The sequence below is a fragment of the Myotis myotis genome, unplaced genomic scaffold (assembly GCF_014108235.1).
Source record: "Myotis myotis isolate mMyoMyo1 unplaced genomic scaffold, mMyoMyo1.p scaffold_m19_p_10, whole genome shotgun sequence".
NCBI classification, from domain to species: Eukaryota; Metazoa; Chordata; class Mammalia; order Chiroptera; family Vespertilionidae; genus Myotis; species Myotis myotis.
In genome coordinates this window covers 7,245,440-7,266,670 of record NW_023416314.1, presented here as the reverse complement: position 1 = coordinate 7,266,670, position 21,231 = coordinate 7,245,440, and the positions used below count along the sequence as shown (strand labels likewise).

General features: G+C 44.5%; 1 protein-coding gene across 2 annotated transcripts in view; it reads right to left on the bottom strand.

Moving 5' to 3' along the window:
• TTC12 (tetratricopeptide repeat domain 12) overlaps window positions 1-20,694 on the bottom strand; it is a 50,074-nt gene extending 29,380 nt beyond the window's left edge. Inside the window, exons 1-6 of one of the 2 annotated variants that reach the window (XM_036324404.1) lie at window positions 20,657-20,694; window positions 19,063-19,135; window positions 8,108-8,271; window positions 7,491-7,512; window positions 6,827-6,904; window positions 5,889-6,010 (exon numbers count right to left, since the gene is read on the bottom strand). In XM_036324404.1, the coding sequence (XP_036180297.1) occupies window positions 5,889-6,010; window positions 6,827-6,904; window positions 7,491-7,512; window positions 8,108-8,271; window positions 19,063-19,120 (444 nt within the window). In that variant the 5' untranslated portion in view covers window positions 19,121-19,135; window positions 20,657-20,694. Of the gene's footprint in view, window positions 1-5,888; window positions 6,011-6,826; window positions 6,905-7,490; window positions 7,513-8,107; window positions 8,272-19,062; window positions 19,136-20,656 lie in introns of those variants that run through there. The other variant, XM_036324403.1, reaches the window with a different exon arrangement.
• Window positions 20,695-21,231: the final 537 nt, after the last annotated feature.

Below are 21,231 nucleotides of genomic sequence, written 5' to 3'. Positions count from 1 at the left end.
GTTTCTTTTTGGGATAATGAAAATGTTCTAAAATTGACTGTGGTGATGGTTGCACAACTCTGAATATACTGAAAACACTGAATTGTACACTTTAAAGTGAACTGTATGTCACTTATCTATCTATATAAAAGCCTAATATGCTAAGTGTCCGACAGTTGGACCATTTGACCAGTTGCTATGACACACACTGACCACCACAGGTTAGACACACACCACAGGGTAGATGCTCCAACTGGTAGGTTAGCTTGCTGTTGGGGTCTGGCCAATCAGGACTGGGTGAAATGGGTCGGACATGCCCTGGAGCCCTCCCGCAATCCCTCTCTGGTCCTGATCGTATACTGGTGGGGTCCCTCGGCCTGGCCTGCACCCTCTCGCAATCCAGGACCCCTTGGGGGATGTCAGAGAGCTGGTTTCGACCTGATCCCTGCAGGCCAGGCTGAAGGACCCCATCAGTCGTGCACTGGGCCTCTAGTCTATAATAATAAAAGTGTAATATGCTAATTAGACTGGACATCCTTCTGGACGACCTTCCGGACGAAGCCTGGGCTGCGAGGAAAACCCAGGTCCTGGGTGCCAGAGGGAAGACAGTGCCAGCAGCTGGGGGAAGGAAGGCCTACTCCTGCACTAATTTTATGCATCGGGCCTCTAGTATTTCAATAAGACTGTTACCAGAAAAAGATAAAGTTTGTCTTTCCTCATGAGCACAGCAAGAAGAGATACAGGAAATGGGAAGATGTTTAAGAGTTAGACCATCAGCATGAACCCTAGTGCTCTTGGGATCCTCTAGAATTGGGGGAAAACCGGAAAATCAAGAATGGATGCAGAATTCTGTGATCCATTCAAACTAAACCAATTTAGCTCACCCATAGTTTCAAAGAGCTAGTGGCATGTAAACAAATAAAAGGATGTTTAACAGCCAGCACAGTGGCTATGGGGCCCTCTGTCCTAAATAGTGGACACAACTGGTGGTCTGTGAATTCTCATCAAGATGCACTTGGTCGCTAAGCACTCTTCTTCTGCACAGTTCCCTAAAACGCAGCAATGGTCCCTTGTTATAAGACAGGAAAGCCAGGCACCAGGAGGATGAGTGGCTTTGCAGAGTCCCATAGGTCACCTCTAGTAGAGCCAACACTCCATGGAGGTTTGCACCAGGGCACCGTGACATTCTTACAATAAAACTGATGAGATATCTACATGGTCAGTGTCATAACTCATGGGGAATGCCAGCATCCAACCAAAATGAGGAGGGAGCTGGCAGCAGCTAGCTAATGAATTCCTGCGGGAAACTGCTACAGGGTGCTTTCATTAACTTGGAGTGTGTACTAACTGAAGTTGGAGGACTCTGACCCTGAGCTTTCTGTTCTATAAGGCACCATCCTCTCCTCAGGGTTTGGGATGCATTTGAAAGGCAGAGGATGTGAGTTGGAAACTAGCATCCTTCTAGACAACTGCAGCCATGATGTCATGACACTGCTCTTCAGGAAACATACAGACTTGAAAGGTCTGCATGGGCTTCAACAATTTCTCTACAGCCTTTTACTTTTTCTTTTCTTTTGTTCTTTTTAAAGCTTGGATTCAATACTCTATACCTTCCCCATTCCCTTTTGCTTTTCCACATTTTAAGAACTACTTTTTCCAAATGATTTATCTAAATGACACCAGCAATCCATTGATCATAACATTAGCTCCAGGAGGAAAACAAAGCAATAAAAGGGTCAATTTCTCTCTAGCAAGCAGAAACACTCAATTGACAGGGTCCTCATGACGTGTTTTCTAATATTACATGCGAACAGGGGAGGCATCTTAAAAACAATCAATGACTCAAATGATTCCTAACACCAGGCAGCACATTTTGCATTTATTTGTCTCCAAGTAAGCTTTCTCTTTGGGAAGCTGGGAGGAACTGTTTCACCAAAGCTTTTGGTGCATTTACTTATTTTCAGCTATAGTCACTCTTATGTGATTCTCCAGAACTAATCAAAGTGCTATTTAAACTGAGTACGGTAAAAATATAATTTAGATGAATCAGAGTATAGACCGTCTGAATTAGATATAAATCTGAGTTACATAACATTTTCATTTGTTTGGGGTTCTCTGCGCTTCCTGGACCTGTAGGTCTATTTCTTTCACCAGGTGGGGGAAGTTTTCTGTCATTATTTCTTTAAATAGGTTTTCAATATCTTGCTCTCTCTCATCCTCTGGCACCCCTATAATTCTGATGTTGGTGCGCTTGAAGCTGTCCCAGAGGCTCCTTACACTATCTTCATATTTTCGGATTCTTTTTTCATTTTGCTTTTCCAGTTGGGTGTTTTTTGCTTCTTCGCATTTCGAATCTTTGACTTGATTCTTGCGCTCCTCTGGTCTGCTGTTGGGTGTCTGTATAATATTCTTTATTTCAGTCAGTGTATGCTTAATTTCTAGTTGGTTCTTTATCACAACATCGAGACACATCATAATTAAAATGCCAAGAGCAAAAGACAAAGAGAGAATCTTAAAAGCAGCAAGAGAAAGAAACCCAGTTACCTACAAGGGAATACCCATACGACTGTCAGCTGATTTCTCAACAGAAACTTTGCAGGCCAGAAGGGAATGGCAAGAAATATTCAAAGTGATGAATACCAAGAACCTACAACCAAGATTACTTTATCCAGCAAAGCTATCATTCAGAACGGAAGGTCAGATAAAGAGCTTCACAGATAAGGAAAAGCTAAAGGAGTTCATCACCACCAAACCAGTATTATATGAAATGCTGAAAGGTATCCTTTAAGAAGAGGAAGAAGAAAAAAAAAAGGTAAAGATACAAATTATGAACAACAAATATGCATCTATCAACAAGTGAATCTAAGAATCAAGTGAATAAATAATCTGGTGATCATAATAGAATCAGGGACATAGAAAGGGAATGGACTGACTATTCTTGGGGGGGAAAGGGGTGTGGGAGATGCGGGAAGAGACTGGACAAAAATCGTGCACCTATGGAAGAGGACAGTGGGTGGGGAGTGAGGGCGGAGGGTGGGGCGGGAGCTGGGAGGAGGGGAGTTATGGGGGGAAAAAAAAGAGGAACAAATGTAATAATCTGAACAATAAAGATTTAATTAAAAAAAAAACATTTTCAAAGCAATTCAATTTTATTGCTTTCAAATAACTTCAGAGTAATAAGACTGAACAAGCATTAGTAGGTAAATGTTTCAGGGACCAATTTAGGGATAAATAAAAAGGAACTATAATTATTATATTAATTGTTTGCATTTAAATGTTTCTTTTGAAGAGGGAACAGAAACTTAATTCCCTTAAATTGACTTATTATGCTTCCAATGTTATGTAACTTAAAAGAATTTATTGAACATCTGTTATAAATAAAGCATTAGGGGGAAAAGTGTATGGCAGTTTTTGCCCTAAAAAATGTATGATCCTGTTAGGGTGATAAAATGTACACTAAATGCTAAATCAACCCTTGGCTATTTTATTCACCAATCATTTCTTTATAACAATTTCTCCACCAATGGGACTAGGTAAATGTCATCTCAACTCGAGTCTAAACTGCTGAGCTAATGAGTGATACTGAGCTTGGATTTACTTATCCTTAAGTCACTGTCACTTCCCAAACCTGTGGCCTCCAAGCGTGGACTCAACACCCTGTAACTTCCCCGTTCCCTTTTGCTTTTCCACATGTTCAGAACCACAGAGGTCCTGCTTGCACACTCTTCCTCAGCACACACAGCAAGGCATCCTTAGTCTCCAGTTACAGGAACTGGAGCTGATGCGGGCTCTTCCTCTTGTAATGACAAGGCCTCAGTGCATTTCACACGGGTCCTGCCGACAGACACTGCCCATTGGATAGTCACGCCCAGGAAGCTGCCGGTTTTCCAGGCCTGAGCAACAGAGAGTTCTACCACACACAGACTCAGGTGCTTTTCAAGATAAGGCCACAGGTGACATTCTGTTTCAACTGCGAACTATCCACCTTGTCCCTTCTTTAACAAGTAGATAATAAACATCTGGGTGACAGTTTTACATGGAATTCCAGGAAACAGAGCCCATCCTATATAACAGAAGCCCAGCGACCTAAACAGCGGAATGACCAGAATGACCAGAAACCAGAACTACCGACCCCTCACCCAAGCTTCCCCCTGCCACAGCAGGACCCCCACCCCAATTGGGGGTGTGGCCAGCCTGCAAACCGCCCACGGCCCCTCACCCAGGCCCGCCCCACCCCCCAGTGGGTACCCCCACCCCGATCAGGGTGTGGCCAGCCTGCAAACCCCCAGTGGCCCCTCACCCTGGTCGGCCCCACCCCCCAGCAGGGACCCCCACCCCAATAGGGAGGCATGGTCAGCCTGCAAACAGCCCACGGCCCCTTACCCAGGCTGGCCCCACCCCTGAGCGGGGACCCCCACCCCGCTAGGGCCCCCATCAGGGCAGGCCAGCTGGCCTCCACCCATGCACCAGGCCGCTATCCTATATAATAAAAGGGTAATATGCAAATTGACCCTAATGGCGGAACAATCAGAATGACTGCTGGACCAGTCACTATGAGGTGCATTGACCACCTCGGTGGCTGGCAGGCTCCAATCTCCTGATGGTGAACGGGGAACTGGGGTTGGGTGGCGGGGTATGCAGGTGGTGCCTGGCCAAGGCCCCTGCGCCGCTGGTCACCTCTCACACAGAGGGCGACACATGGTGGGGGCAGGGCTGGCGAGTGGGTGGGAACAGCCAACCTCTTGGTCCCTTCCCCTAGCCGCCAGGCACTGATCACCCAATGGCAAATGGGGAATCGGGGGTGGGTGGTGGCAGGAGGTGGGGCTGGCTGTGGGTAGCTGGGGAAGATGGCCCTGATGGCAGGCCAGGCCTAGGGACCATACCCACGCATGAATTTTGTGTGCAGAGCTCTGTGATATGAAACTGAGGAATTAGGGATTTCAGAAACTCACAATTGACTCTAGGCCAGTGGTTCCCAATGTGGGGCACATATCCCAAAAAGGGGCAATTTTATTTTTAAGGGGGGCAATTTGAGAATGAGTTATTAACAGTGAATTTTCTGCATTTCTTATGGTTCTAGGGGCCTCATAGACATATTTATGCATTTTAGTTCTCTACTGTATGTTTTGAAACTTTATTTGCTATTTTTCATGTCACTTCTTATTATTTTTTAAACAATTTCTTAGTGATTTCTTCCTCAGCACTTCAACTGTCCTTTCGTTCTTTTATTTTGCTCTTTCATGGATGCCATGTTCTTTGGAAGCTTGTTAGACCAAGTTAATAGCCTTTTAGGCTTCCTCCACGTGAATAGGAGTTCACTTTTTGAATAAGAATTTATGTCACGGTGGGGGGCAGGGCATCAGGATTTTAGGCATGCTTAGGTAGGGCATGGCCAAAAAAAGGTTGGGAACCACTGCTCTAGACTCATCAGCTGTCCAGTTAACTCCAGTCACAGCATCTTAATCAAAGAGGGCTGGATACAATGGGTAAGAAATTAACAGGAGAGCAGCCCTTAGACTACCATTAAACCGGAGGCTGGACAACCCATGATGGCAGCATCCCAAGGTCTCACAGGTCATTTCATGCCACTAGTTTTCTCCTTTACACACATGGAAAGTGCCTGGTTACCACCAGCGATGCACTGGAGTTGACTTATATGGGCAGAATTGATTACAGAGGGCTCTTCCCAAGCCCTCCTCCAATGATTTCAAGTTGGTAGCTTGAAATTGGACCACGGTGAGAGTATTTACACCGTGGAAATTGGCAAATGCTCCATACAAGTCAGCTTCGCCCACACCCCAAACAGAGCCAGTTGTCATGGATACCATCCAGGTTCATCTTTCTCAGATTTCACAAGGCTCTCAACTTTGTTGCTAAGAAAACCCCATGGACCCGCTTGGCTCACTGACCTGGGCTCGGTTGGTGTACAGCACCTTCATGTCCTTCAGCTTCTCCAAACCCTCACTGTAGCAGAGGATGGCGGTCTCGTAATCGCCTCTGACAAATGCCTCATTCCCTTTTCCTTTGAGGGCTATGAGAACAAGTCATACAGGTGAGCTCTCTACACACTGCAAAATGCTTTCAGATTTTATTCCCCTGATTTCCGACCGTACTCTGAAGGGCACAGCTTATATCCATCAACGGGGACCTGTCACTCATGTCAGATAGTTCAGGATTGGCTTCTTTAAGGATTTCTTTCTCCAAATTCACCCCAAATCTTCTAAGAAGCTTCTCAGAAAAAGTAAATGTTCCTGTCTCAGGGCTGAGACCCATTCCAAGCTTGCCACAAAGACCAAGTCTACACATCCGATGTCATAAAAAGGGTCAAACCACAAATTTTCCAGTGAATATGCTATCATTCAGTCTGCAGCTCACGTGCTACTGGGTGGTATAAAGTCAACACTGAAAGCATTGTCATGTGTGCTCCCCCCACACGCAACTTGTATTTCTTTTCATTTCTCCTCTCCCTTCTCATACCTTTGTTTTCTAGTTTCATTTTTCTTTTTTACCTCTTCATCTATGCCTTAGGCCAGCCAGTGTACCTCACTCCCATGCCTCCCTATGTTCCCAGTGCCATTTAGCACTGCTCAATCTGACCTGCCAAGTCCGCCCACATGCTTAGCAAACAGATTGGACTGTGGAGGCTGACCGACAGCTATGTCCTGCTCCCTGTTCGCTGCATCAGGGTCAGGAGACAGGCCATCAATGGTTCCTGCCTGGTCAGGTCCCTCTGCCGAGGTCCCCCTGAACCCACCCACTGGGAGTCCTGATGTCCTCAAACATCAGCAGATAGACTGGTTCCAGCACAAATCATTCCAGCTATGGAAAAGCGAAGGCTGACAATTACCATCTGCTAAGGCTCTGTTTTCCTTTCTTCTCTTGGCTCGTTCCTTTGCATCCTTCTCCACAGATGCCAAGAAGGCCTCTGACAGCAGAGTAATTTCAAATATTAAAAAGAAAAAGCCAATACTATAATCAGTTCCTTATCTCACATTTGGGAGAAAGCTACTTTAAGGCATTAGGGCCACTCTCTCATGCATACACATGTAGGCACACACACACATGCGCACACACATAACTAAAATGAAATCATCTTAATTTGACATGGTAATCTGTGTCATGTATTATTATACATGATGGCTATGTCTATGCTTCAAATTTGAATTATGTCTTTAAAAAGAGTTTTTCTCTGAAGCCTTTTTTGTTCTATTTAGCATAATGAGCTTCTGAGCTGAGCAACAAAAACGATCTGATCCCTTGAGCAGCTGAGTGTAAACTGGAAGATACAGAACAGCTGAATTCAGTTCACACAAAAGATTGGGTGGAGAAAAGAGAGAAGCCTCCAAGCTGTTCCCTCTGACCACCAGCCACAGAACTGGGTGACCAGTAGGTTTTTGCTCATGGGTTGTTTGTAAACCCAGAGGCGATAATTTAAGGGTCTGGAAGCTGCAGTCAGTAAACACTGATCCTAAATAAGTCATACACATTGGGAAGAGAGATGCCGCCCTTACCTGCGTTCATTTCATCTGCGTTCTGCAGGCCACAGGTTATCATAAAAGCAAAGAAACAAATTTCAGAAACAATGCTGACTAATAAGTACAGTGGGGCCTTGACTTACGAGTTTAATTCATTCCGTGACCGAGCTCGTAACTCAAATTACTCATATGTCAAATGAAAAAGTGAATGAGTGAGACACGTGATGCTGGGCTGATGTGGCATTCACTGTGATGTTTGCTGCGCCAACTAGCGGTGGGGTATCTGAAGCTGGCTCGTAACCCGAATTTTAGCTCGCAACTCAAAGCAAAAAATCGGCCGAGAGACGGCTCGTATCTCAAAAAACTCGTTAGTCGGGACACTCGTAAGTCAAGGCCTCACTGTATGCAATTACACGTGGAGACTAGGGTCATTCCCTTTAACAAACCCAAAGGACTGTTTAAAGATGACCAGAGGGAGCAAGGAAAATAAAATCAGGGTTTATACTTCCTTATGGAAAATACATCTAGTGAATCTGAAAAAAAACAAACTGTCAGCCTCAGCAGACAGTCTGAGATTAAACTACTCCCTGCTCCGCCTCAGCACAGGCCCTTCACTGTGCATGGGTATATAAGTTCCAACCGAAAAAGGCAACCTTCCCAGGAGCTTGTGGAGGGCTGATCGCGGTCTTGTTCAAGGTGGTCCTGCATCCGTCCTCATCTTGGTCTTCCTCTGTGACCAGTAGCCTCTTTTCTGTCTTGAGGATTGCTTTCTCTTGCACACCTGGGTCTTCAGAATTCATCTCCTGGATTAAACTGGCTAGAGAACAAGTCAGACGTGAGCCATTCAAACTAGGTCTTCAATAGGAAAGACTGTGCACTAGAAAGCACAGTGTGGAGCAGGCATAGGGAGAACTCTTATTTTTCCAGCTTTATTGAGATACAACCTACACTAATCTACACTAATAAAAGAGAAACATGCAAATTGGTGTCACGCCACTACGCCCACCAGCCAATCAGAGGAGCTATGCAAATTAACCCAACAAAGATGGCGGTTAATTTGCATACACAGGCATGGAGTGAAGAATGAAGGCTCAGGGCGGAGTGAAGGCTGAAGACTGAAGACTGAAGAGGCTTGGCTTCTCTGCTGCGGCTGGACCAAAGGCCTGGGTCCTGGGTGCCGGAGGAAAACCAGTGCCGGCAGCCAGGGGAAGGAAGGCCTATTGTGCAAATCTTTGTGCAACCAGCTTCTAGTGCAGCCGTGGGCAAACTACGGCCTGCGGGCCGGATCCGGCCCATTTGAAATAAATAAAACTAAAAAAAAAAAAAAAAGACCGTACGCTTTTATGTAATGATGTTTACTTTGAATTTATATTAGTTTACACAAACACTCCATCCATGCTTTTGTTCCGGCCCTCCGGTCCAGTTTAAGATCCCATTGTGGCCCTCAGTCAAAAAGTTTGCCCACCCGTTCTAGTGTGTATATATATAAAATCCTAAGCAACCATTACGACCAGTTGACTGGTCGCTATGACGCACACTGACCACCAGGGGGCAGGTGCTCAATGCAGGAGTCAGTGTGCTCCCACAGCCAACTTCCCTCGGTCAGCCAACCTCCCGAGGTCCCTCTCCCTGGCTGGCCAGCCCTGATCGGCCCCGATTGCCGGCCAGGCCAAGGGACCCGACCCGTGCACAAATTCATGCACTGGGCCTCTAATCTATATATATAAAAGGCTAATATGCAGTGTCCCCTTGGGAGTTCCACCAGAACAGGAGTTCAATCGCTTGCTATGATGTGCGCTGACAACCAGGGGGCGGTGTGGAACATGGCAGGTGACCAGGAGCAGTGGCACGCAGGTGCTGAGGGGAGGAGGAGGCAGGGAGGCGGGGAACCTGATCGGCCCTGGCCCTGATTGCCGGCCAGGCCTAGGTACCCTACCCAGGCACAAATTTTGTGCACTGGGCCTCTAGTTGACATATAAAGCTGTACACATGATGACTTGATACATGTTGTGAAATGATTTCTACCAAAAGCTTAGTTAATACTAGTGCGTCCATCTCCTCATATAATTACTTTTTTGTGTGTTGTGAGAACATTTGAGATCTATTCTCTTAGTGATGTTCAACTATATAATACAGCATTGTTAACTATAGTCACCATGTTGTACATTATGTCTCCAGAACATATTCATCTTACAACTGGAAGTATATACCCTTTAACCAACATCTACCCATTTCTTAAAGAAGGTTCTAAATAGAAAACAAAAATTAGAGCTATTAGAACCAATTAAAAAACACCCCTAAGAACAGGATTTGTTTTGCTTGGGAAAATGTGCAGGTGAATTTAATCATGGCTTTCAAGGAACAGAATTTTAAGCACTTATTTAATTCAACAATTTATGGAGAGCTTATTATGAGTTAGATATTATGCAGAATGCTACAGTAACACTAATGATTTAAAAAGATCCTTATTTTTAAAGAGCTCACAATCTTGTGCGGGAGACAAATAGGTAAAGGCAGCTCTAACATTACTAAACAATAGCCCTTAATCCTACCCTTATCTGTCTTCACTTTACTGCCCACCCAGCTTAGGTTCCATGGTCCATCACTTGGTCACCACCCCACCTGCTAGGCAAAACTCCAACTCTAAATGAATCCAGTTCTTCAATTCTCTGAGCCTGTATCAGGGATGCTGAGTACTGACAGAGAAAAACAGATGGATGCCTGGGGGAGGTGGTCTAGCTCAACTGGACCACCATCCATTCTCTTTCCCACTAGAGTGCCCACATCCATACCCGCCCTCCTTCCCACTGCACAGAAAGAGTATCCCTCCTGCTAATGAAGCTAATCTCTCGTCCTGTGCTGACCATACCACCATCCTGTTTTGCATAATCAGGAACCTTGCATCACCAACTAATTACGCCCTCTCCTCAATATTTTCAACCTCTCCCATTCTACCAGCTTCTTCCCATTGGTTTTTATACACTCTCAGTCTCTCCAAAGGCATTTTCCTGTTCTTATTTCTTCATTTTCCAAAGACTTTTCAAGGTAATTTTAAACCTTTTTTAGTTGTTAAATATTTCAAACAAATAAAGAGTAATATAACTGACATTTTTTGTTCCCACACCATCTGTAAGTTAATAAGTATCCCTTTCCAGCTTGTTTTAATGTTTAGGATTTTGTATCATTTAGCTTTTATTGCATAACACACCACCCAAAAACTTAGTGCTTAAAACAAACTACCACTTATTTAGCTTTATTTAGTTCACAGTTCTCTAAGTCAGCAATTTGGGCTAGGCTTAACAGGCCAGTTCTTCTGGTTTCCGCTGGGCTCATCCATGTTCATGGCCAGCTGTCAGTCATCCAAGTGGCTCTCTTCTAGGGAAAGTGTCTCTCATCTCCTGGCATGGGTTTCTAAGAGTGGCATGAGAGCAAGCCCTACTGCACACCTATTTTTCAAGCTTCTGCTTGTGTCATGTTTACAAAGATCCCTTTAGCCAAAGCAGGTCACAGGGTCAACCCAGATGCAAGAGATGGGAAGAAAGGAACTAGTGACCATTTTCATGATCGATTAGAATGTATGTGCTTCTAGTTCCTCTGCCTGTGTCAGAGACAGAAGAGCACTGCACAGCACTGCTATCCTGAGTTGCTCTGAGTCCATATATTCTTCTGAATTCTCCTCGACGACGCCAAGTACCAGGGCAGGTTCCTTCTCAAACCCTGCCCATTGTACTAACTGTTGGGTCCAAGCTCCTCTGCCTAGGGCTGGACCTTCTTGGATGTCAGGTCTTAGATGGAGAAGTCATGAGAAGTTGTGGGTATATGAGTCTTTGTTGCAGAAGCCAGTGGCCATATAGCCATCAGACAACACAGTCCTTCACAGCAATCCCATATAGACAGCTGCATACCAGCTGGTAAACACATATCTTTCCCACACAGTAATAGCAGTCTCTGTACCCCGTTATTATCTGAGCAGCCGCATGCTGCCTCTAAACTCACCACTTCACATCGTAGCAGCACCTGAGCTCTCTGCCCGAGCTCTCCAGCCTCCCTGGCTCAGCAGCTTCTCCTGTTTCCCCTGCCTATACTGGCTTCACCTGGTAGCTATCTCTAAGCTGTCCATGAGCTCTTAGTCTTACATCGCAGCAGCACCTCTGTGCCTGCTGCCTCTCTCCTCTCTCTAGCTCACTGGCTGGTCAATAACACGTATATATATACTCCTTAGACAAAGAAGGCTAGTTGCCAACAATGACATCAATCGTTTGTCTATAGAAGGGAACAGCACACCATGAGATTACCGTGGCCTTGCAGCTATGTAGTCCTTGGACATTTCTGATTAAGATTCCCATGTTCAGAATGGCCTTGGCCATCCGGTGTACTATCAACAAGGCCTCCACACTCTAATTAGCCTTGACCATCCGGGACTCTGGTGTGGTTCCCACAGCCTGACACTTTAAAAGACCAGTATTCAAAACTTCAGAGTTTGGAGTAAGGAAAGGTTTATTGACAGAGAAGATGCCCAATTGAGAATATGGGGTCCTTACAGGTTCCTCAAATCCATCTTCCTCAAGCCTGAAGTTCAGGCTGCTTTTAAATCAAGGTGGGGGGGGGGGTGAGGGGTGGGAGGGGTAAACGGTGATTGATGATCCTGACCCCAGACATCTGGGCACCACAGGGATCTGAAGAAGAGCACAAAATCTCTAAATCCCCTGATGATCTGAGTCCAGTCTCAAGGTTCCTGCAAATCTTTGATAAACAGACATTATTTTTGTACATATTTCCCCACCTTTTCAGGAGAGATACCTCATGGCAAGGGGCTGTTCTTCCAAAAACTCTAGGCTCAAGCAGAATTCCTCTAATGATTAGCATATCTATAGCAGGAGCTACTTGCCTGAAGGCTATGGGAACAATGCAGGCTAGAATTTAGACAGAATCAGAGACTGAGCATTTTTCACTGCTACATATGTGTGTGTATTTAATCATCTTAAATAAATGGTTTCATAAAATGTGCATTCTTTTGCAACCTACAGATAGTTCCAGTTGATTCATTTAAATCACTGTATAAACCAGTGGTTCTTAACCGTCCTAATGCTGCGACCCTTTAATACAGTTCCTCATGTTGTGGTGACCCCCAATTTCATTGTTACAAATTGAACATAATTAAAGCATAGTGATTAATCACAAAAACAATATGTAATTATATATGTGTTTTTCGATGGTCTTAGGCGACCGCTGTGAAAGGGTCTTCGACCCCCAAAGGGGCCACGACCCACAGGTTGAGAACCGCTGGTATAAACCATAGTTAATCCATGCTCTTATTGATAGACATCCAGGTGTTTTGCAATTTTAATTTTTTTACTACAGAAATGCTAAACTGAACATCTGTGTACATATTCCCTTGTGCACATATGCAAGATATTTTTCAGGATATTGCTGTATCAATTGTTACTCCTACAAGCAGTCTACACAAGTTCCCATGGTTCTACTTCCTTTCTCACACTTGCCGTTGTCAAACTTTTAAATTGCACCATGCTCATGGATGAGAACATCTCTATAATATTTTCAGTAGCATTTTCCTGGATATGACTGGGATTGGGAATCTTTTTGTTAATTTGTAAGCCATTTGGATTTCCTTTTCTATGAACTGCCTATTAGGATAGAAAAAGAAGGCCTTCTTTTTCTTTGCTGTGGCCTTCCACAATTTATGAGAAGCACCTGGTAATTAAACCCCAAGACTGCTAGTTCCTGTGGTTCAAACAGCCCCTCTGTTCAAATTGCAAGACAAGTTACTCTCCAGGCTATATTCTTTTTAAAAAAATATATTTTTATTGAATTTTAGAGAAGAAGGGAGAGGGAGAGAGAGGTAGAAACATCAATGATGAGAGAGAATCATCGATCAGCTGCCTCCTGCACATCCCCTACTGGGGATCGAGCCTGCAACCCAGGCGTGTGCCCTTGATTGAAATCGAACCTGGGACCCTTCAGTCCACAAGCCCTGGCTCTATTCGGAGCCAAACCAGCTAGGGCTCAAGGTTATATTGTTGCATACCCCTCCTCCTTGCTGTTTTTACAACTCAGGAATAATTAGTAGAAAGTTCCCTTCCCCCCTCCTCTTCAAAAAAGCCTCTTTTGAACTCTTCATAACTTTTGCTCTAAGCATGTATTACAAGTTTGAAAAAAATACTGATAAGACACCTCCCTAGGACAGCAACCTCCCTCTCAGCCTCCAATCCCCCCTCCCTTCCTTGTCACCTAGCAACAGCAGCCATCATCCTTTAAAAGAGCAGGCCCCTGTTTATTACTAGCCCCTGTATTGATTAGCAATGCACTGGCCCTTTCCCTTCACAGAAAGCAAAATAAACCTCCTATTTCTGTTCTTTCAGTTGTGAATTTTTTCACAGGCTGTGTCACTGGCCAAAACCCTAACACTGCCTGCTCCTATTCTTGGCCAATTTTCTATTGTTTGTCTTTTTCTTATTATGATTTCTTTATATATTCTGAACTAATTGTAGGTAGTTGTGAACATTTTGTCCTTGGGTGTGCTTTGTGTTTTCATCTGTTTTTCAAAAGAGTATTGAAGAGAATTATTGTGTATTTTAAGGTTACAAATGCACTATCTTGCATTGTCTTCTAAAAGTTTTAAGTTTTGTTTTTCTCATTAAGGTAGTTAAACCATCTGGAGTTGACCTTGTGTAGGGCAGCAGCACTATTTGTTAAAAGGTTGCCACCTTCCCCACTGATGTGTTGTGCCACCCATTACATATATGAATCTGCTCTAGGCTCTTCATTCCACTCTACTGCTTACTCACCTTTCCCAGCACCAAACTTCCATGCATAATTACTATCCTTACTAATAAAAGTCTAAGTAGTCACCATGCCCTCACGCTTGATGCCCTCACGCCATCATAAGATGGCTCTGAGCAGCTTCCGCCAGGCTTCCCACAGTCCCGCACGTGTGCCGTGGAGGCAGGACCCCCAGCTCCAGCCTACGTCTTTGGGGCAATACATAGAGGAGCCCCGGATGGGTGGGTGGGGCCTACCTCTTTGGGATGATCAATCGCAGGGCTCCCGCACTGTAAGAGGACACAGGCCAGGCTGGGGGCCCCCCCCCCCCCCAGTGCATGAATTTTGTGCACCAGGCCTCTAGTTGCCTTATAATAAATCTTGACCATCTGGTAACAAGAGCTATCCCACCTTCTAATTTTTCTCTAAAATTGTCTTGATTATATTTTTATTTATTTCTTGATTATTCTTAGCTCTTTGATCTTCCACATGAACTCTGGAATCAGCTTGTTAAATTCTAAACAAAACACTTTTAGGATTTTGACCTAAATTTTACTAAATGTAGCCCAGTGGGTGTGGCTCAGTGGTTGAGCATCTACCTATGAAACAGGAGGTTTCAGTTCCAGTCAGGCCACATGCCTGGGTTGCAGGCTTGATCCTGGAGGGGGGGCAAGGGGCGTGTGCAGAAAGCAGCCAATCAGTGATTCTCTCTCATTGATGTTTCTATCTCTCTCTCTTTTCCTCTCTGAAATCAATAAAAATACTATCTATATAAGAGGCTAATACGCTAAGTGTCCGACTGTCCAGGTAATGATGTCAAGTAGCAACACCTGGCTTCCTCTCCCTAGCAATGACTAGCCTCAGGTGGGAACACTTTACACTGTAACCAAATGTCTGTGAAGTGTTTTCCTATGCCTTATCTCATTTAATCCTCACAGAAGTCCTGGAGTAGGTAGATAGGAGACTCAGTGGAATCCTATTTTCTATTCATTAGCCAGAAAACAGAGATTTAGAAAGCTTAAAAACTTGATCCGACTGAAAAGAAGAAATGGTGGACCTTGAAAATGACTTCAGGTTTTCTCACTGCATAGAATACAGTCAAACACTGCTATAGTTAAATATTTCACCCTTTGTTCTCCCTGTGTGGTCTACAATAATAATCTGCTTCGTGTTGATATTTACTGCTGTGTTGCTGACATTACCTGAAAGAGAAGTTGGGGTGCTTCACTGGGCTGGAAAAAGTTTAGCTACATCAGAAAGCAGGTCTAATTAAGCAAGTTTATTCTATATTTATAAAAGGCTAAGTTGACTCACACATGTGCGATACATATAAAGCTGTCGCTGGTGCCAATTGCACCTGTATGTTTCAATCTGTCATTGTCGATCGTGAATTTGGTTGTTTTTGTTGACATATTGAAGCTGAAAGAAAGCAGCAGCATCGCATGGAAATAACAATGGTGATTAAATATGATCGTAATAGTGATCTGGGTAGATATAATTATCCCCGTGTAACCAAAGTTGCCGTCATAATCAGAAACGAAGATGGAGGACCTTCTTTTGAAAGGGACTTGCTCATTCATTGTAAACCAGATCCCAATAATCCCAATGCCACTAAAATGAAACAAATCAGTATCCTGTTTCCTACATTAGATGCAATGATGTATCCTATTCTTTTCCCACATGGAGAAAAAGGCTGGGGAATGGATATTGCATTAAGACAGTGTAATCCACAATAACACTAGGTTCAATGGATGATGCCAAAAAAAAAATTTCCCATCGAATTTCTTAAAAGTATTACTCCTTTCAGAATGCCGTGTCATAAATTAGAATTGAAAGTAGGTGCAATCATCATGCTACTGAGAAATCTTAACAGTAAATGGGGTCTTTGTAATGGTACTAGATTTATTATAAAAAAATTGTGACCTAACATAATTGAAGCTGATGTATTAACAGGATCTGTGGAAGAGAGGTTGTTCTGATTCCAAGAATTGATTTGTCCCCGTCTGATACTGACCCCAGTGTTAGAATAAGTTTAATAAATTTATCAGTCATTGATTTTTATCAATATTGTTTTTATAAAGGGTGTCCAAAAATTCACACGAGAATTTTGATAGAATACACAGGTTTATAATTAAAAATTGTAAATTTTTTATTGATTCATAAAGGATACAGTATAGGGTTATGTATGGAATAGCATATTAGGTAAATGGCCTCCATGGCTTTGCTGGCACATACGCATTCTTTTGTTGAAATTTTCCATGACCGTTTTGCATAAATGTGGCTGAATTTCGATGAGGCTCATTTTCATTTTGATGGCTTGGTTAATCGACAAAATTGTTGCATTTGGAGTTCAGAAAATCCATGAGTGATTGTTGAGAAACAAACGCATCCACAACATGTCACTGTTTGGTGCGGATTTTGGGCTGGAGGCATCATTGGACCATTCTTCTTTGAAAATGCGGCTGCTCAGGCAATAACAAAAGAGTGCATATGTGCCAGCAAAGCTGTGGAGGCCATTTACCCGATATGCTATTCCATACATAACCCTATACTGTATACTTTATGAATCAATAAAAAATTTACAATTTTTAATTATAAATCTGTTTTCTATCAAAATTACTTCTTGCGTGAATTTTGGGACACTGTTTGTCATGTTTTTGTTATTTTTATATCATGTCTTTGTTGTTGTTATATCATGTTGTTATTATTTATTAATCAATTTATATATTATTTTCATGTACATTTTACTAATTTTCTTTCATCTCTGACACTTTTACTACAGAGAAAGGGAAAATAGCAATATTAAAGTATTTCTTCTAATTAATTTCCTTTCAATGTGCATGAATTTGTGCACTGGGCCACTAGTATTTAAAATAAATAAGTTGTACTGAATGTAGAAAGTAATTTGAGGAGAACGTTTGATCTTGGGCTTCTTAGCTTCCAGAACTTGGGGAAAAAAATATATGTTGCATGGCAGCCCAAACAGATTACTACACCTCCCTAAACTGAGTTAGAGTCTCTTGCACTTTGCAAGTCTCTCTTTGTACCATACATCACACTTGAAATTACGTGTTTAGTGTCTGTTTCCCCACTGGATGGCAGATACCATAAAGGAAAGTAACTCTTTTTTATTGTTACTGTACTCTCCTGTTATTTGCAATACTCAATACATAGCAAGAACTCAAGACATGAATGTATAGCATCCATAAACACGTGGCTTCTGGTTACCATAGTGGACAGGGCAGGTTATACAACGGTTTCATCGTCACAGAGAGATCTATTGGCAGTGTCTGAAGGAACTTTGAGTATGAACGAAAGTTAGCCAGATAAAGAAAGATGGGGAGGCAGAGGGAATGACAAAGACATCACACAGAGTATGAACCCTTAGGATATGTTTAAAGAACTGAAAGCATTTTGTTGCTGCACAAGTGTGAGTTTGGGAGACCAGAGGTAAGGAGAGGTCATGGGAGGCCTTTAAGTCCTGATGAGAACTTGAAATGTATTGTGACTGTGGAGAGAATCCAAGCAGAGAAGTGTCTGGGTCAGATTTGCATTTTAGATACATTACTCTGTGGGGAGTGTAAGCCTGGAGGCAGGAAAAACAATCAGGGTTGTTGAAACAGTCTGAGTAAGAGAACCAGAACAAAGGGAGGGCTGGGGAGGATGCAGCTGGAGAGAGGAGCCAACCTCTGCGGCTGATTCAGGGCTGAGAGATGGGAGGAGTCTCACGTGACTTGTAAATTTCTGAGTGGTGGAGCCACCTACTGAGACCAGAAGGAAGATGAAGGTAGGAGAAGCAGGTTTTATTTGAGAGGAAGGCAGAGAGGGAAGACATAACAACTTTGGAAGCGGTAAATTTGCAGTGTTTGTGGGGATGGCAGTCGACTCAGAAACAAGAGCTGGTTGGCAATTGAGATGTGAGGGCCATCAGCAAACGGGGTAGTTAACACTGCGAGTTTCTAGATCACTTGAAGAGAAAGATGAGCCGTGGGCCAAGGCCAGAAGTCCACAGCACGACATTTAGGGATGGGCAGAGGAGAAGCTCATGACAAACACAAAGAATACATTATGAATATATCATTTGTCAAGTCACCCAAACTATTTTTAAAACTATTTTATTCTTTGGCATCTGCTTCCGGCAGATTCTCTGGCTTATTTCAACACATTCCTATTGGATTTGTAAGTTTGTTTGTTTGCTTATTTCTATCTCAGACAAGTTCCCTGAAGTGTAAATAGGAACTGACTGCTTTGGAATCTCTTGAATGTGGTCTGTGGGATCAGAGTATGTTCTTTGAGATCCCACTGCCTTAGTTGGGGAAGGGCATTGCCTAGAGAAAGACAGGATATGCTAACCATCAGCCATCGATGTAATTTCACCGATCATAAGGGAAAGCCATTGATTTTGCCTCTGCGGCTCAAAAACACAAATACTTCTACTCTAAAAACAAAAGGGGTCCCAGATTGATCATCGGGGCACCTGAGTGATCTCGAGGGAACAGCTAGGCTCATTGGCCATGGGGAAACAGAAGCTCCTTGTGACCTGATTCTACATGAAGGGGACAAAATATGGAAAAAGCAAAATATGGCGATCGGCCTGAATTCCCACAGAATGTTAACAGCTTCTCTGATACCAATGAACAGCCAGAAAATCCTCCAGGCTCTAATATTACTTCTTTCTCAATACCCTTTCTGTTTAATTTCTATCACATTTTTTCTTAAGTCATAATAAACCTGTCAGGCAACCCAGAAAAAACTTAATCATTCCTTTTTTAGTCGCTCCACCTTTCTAAAGTAGGATATAATTTGTTTACGATTCACTGGAACTTACTGATTTCATCCACATTTTTAAGAAATTTCTCCAAGTCTTTCTCCTGTTCATCAGCCATTGTGAACCAGAATCCCTGAGGAAGGCAGAATAAATGATGGCAATTAATAATAATGAAACTCTAAACAGAATTTGTCAGGTTCATTAGCCTTCTAGGACTAAGAGCCAAGCGGTTATTTTTAAGACAAATCTGTTTATAAATGTCATGAATGATAACAGCGGGACGATTTCACTTGACTGCTCTTAAGGCCAAGGGACTTCACTCACTATTTGTGGTGAAACCTCCAGAAAGCTTCCAGGCCTCCCTCCACGGCAGACTCGACTCTGCAAAATGTTCCTCCAAAGCCAGTATCAACCCCTGTGATTCTGAACCTGGTGGGAAGGGGAGCAGGAGGGCAGTCGGCAGGCCTCCAGAGATGGAGGAAGGTGCTAATGCTTAACTCTGACCATGACAGACCGGCTCAGCCAGAAGCTGGGACCTGGCCATGTAACCAGAGGTGGGACAATCTGCATCTCAATGTCCAAACTGTTTAAAATATAATCTGGCTTGTTTCTGAGGAGTGGAGAGGAACTACAGATTGGTGGAAGGGATTAGAATTTGATGGCGCCATGCACCAGTGACTTCTCTTCTCCCGGCACGTTAGATTTATTACCGCACAGTTGTTTGAGTGAAGAGGTGCATGGCGTACCCAGTGTTTCCCAAAAATTCATCCACGGACCACAGAAATCATCCAAAAACTTGTTAAATATACAGATCCCTCAGCCTTAGCACCAGAGCTCCTTGGTCAGTAAACCCGGGACAGTACCCAGAAATATCTTGTATCTCTCCGGGTGATTCTGATTGACAACTAGGTTCAGTAGTCGTATAATGCACCTGTAACTGGGGATTTGCAATCTGCCACAAACAAGCTGCGGTTTACTTGTTCACCAGTTACAAGCTGTGTGACCTCAGCTAAACGCACAACCTCTCTGAGCCTCAGTCCTCATTCATCCCATGCAAATGATAATACAAACCCTGAGGGCAATCCTGGGGTTAATGCAAAGCTCCAGGTACACTGTGGGTGACAAATGCGAGGCACCCTTACCTATTAAACAGGAGTGGGGTGTGCGGCTTAAATACATGAACTAGGGTTCTTCCCAGCTCTAACATTTCAGACCCCCACGGAACTGAGGCCCAGTGAAGTGCATTAACTGCCCAAGGTTAGGAGGACTCGGAGGGAAAGCTGAGAGCTTCCAGGACAGACGCCGACCCTCTGCTCCGAGGGCAGGGTCCAGGGGCGCGCACGGCTGGGCGAGGCACCCACTCGGCACGAGGCCCGGGCTGGGTGACGCGTTTGGCGCCCCAAGTCTCACTCTGCAGGAGCTGCGGCCCGCGGGGACTGAGCCGCAGGGAGCCCAGCGACGCGCGGGCCCAGGGCACCGTTGCCCGGCAACCGCTCTGCAGCGTCCAAGAGCCCGGGCGTCTGCCCTGGAGGTCCCAGGCCGCCGCGGATCCCGACCCATCGGCTGGGGCCCCAACCTGCGTTCTCTGCTTGGCTCTGACAGCCAGATCGGGACCAGGTCCCAGGGAGGACCCGGGCCACCCCGCTGCACTGACCTGAGGCGCTCTGGGTCGCACAAGAAATGGCGCTGTGCGCCCACGGCGACTGACCTGGCTGGGGCGGGGCGGGGCGGGGCCGGGGGCGAGGGCTCTGAGGGCGGGGCCAGGGGCGAGAGGCGAAGGGTGGGCGTGGCCAGGGACGCTCCGACTGGCTATCCTCGGGCTTTAGTGCCCAGCTGGGGGCCAGCATCTCCGGTGGGGGCCCAGGAAGAGGGAGGTAGGAAAAGAGCTCCGAGTCACCAGCCGTGGTCCCTAAATAGACGCCAGGTTTTCGCCTCTTTTTCTTATAAGTAGGGTGTGTGCGTGGTGGGAGGAGCGACCGAGACCCGGTGTCCCTTTAGCCCAGCGGTTCTCCACCTGTGGGTCGCGACCCCTTTGGCGGTCGAACGACCCTTTCACAGCGGTCGCCTAAGACCATCCTGCATATCAGATATTTACATGACGATTCATAACAGTAGCAACATTACAGTTATGAAGCAGCAACGAAAATAATGTTATGGTTGGGTCACAACATAAGGAACTGTATTTAAAGGGACAGAAGGTTGAGAACCGCTGCGCCTAATCCTATCCCT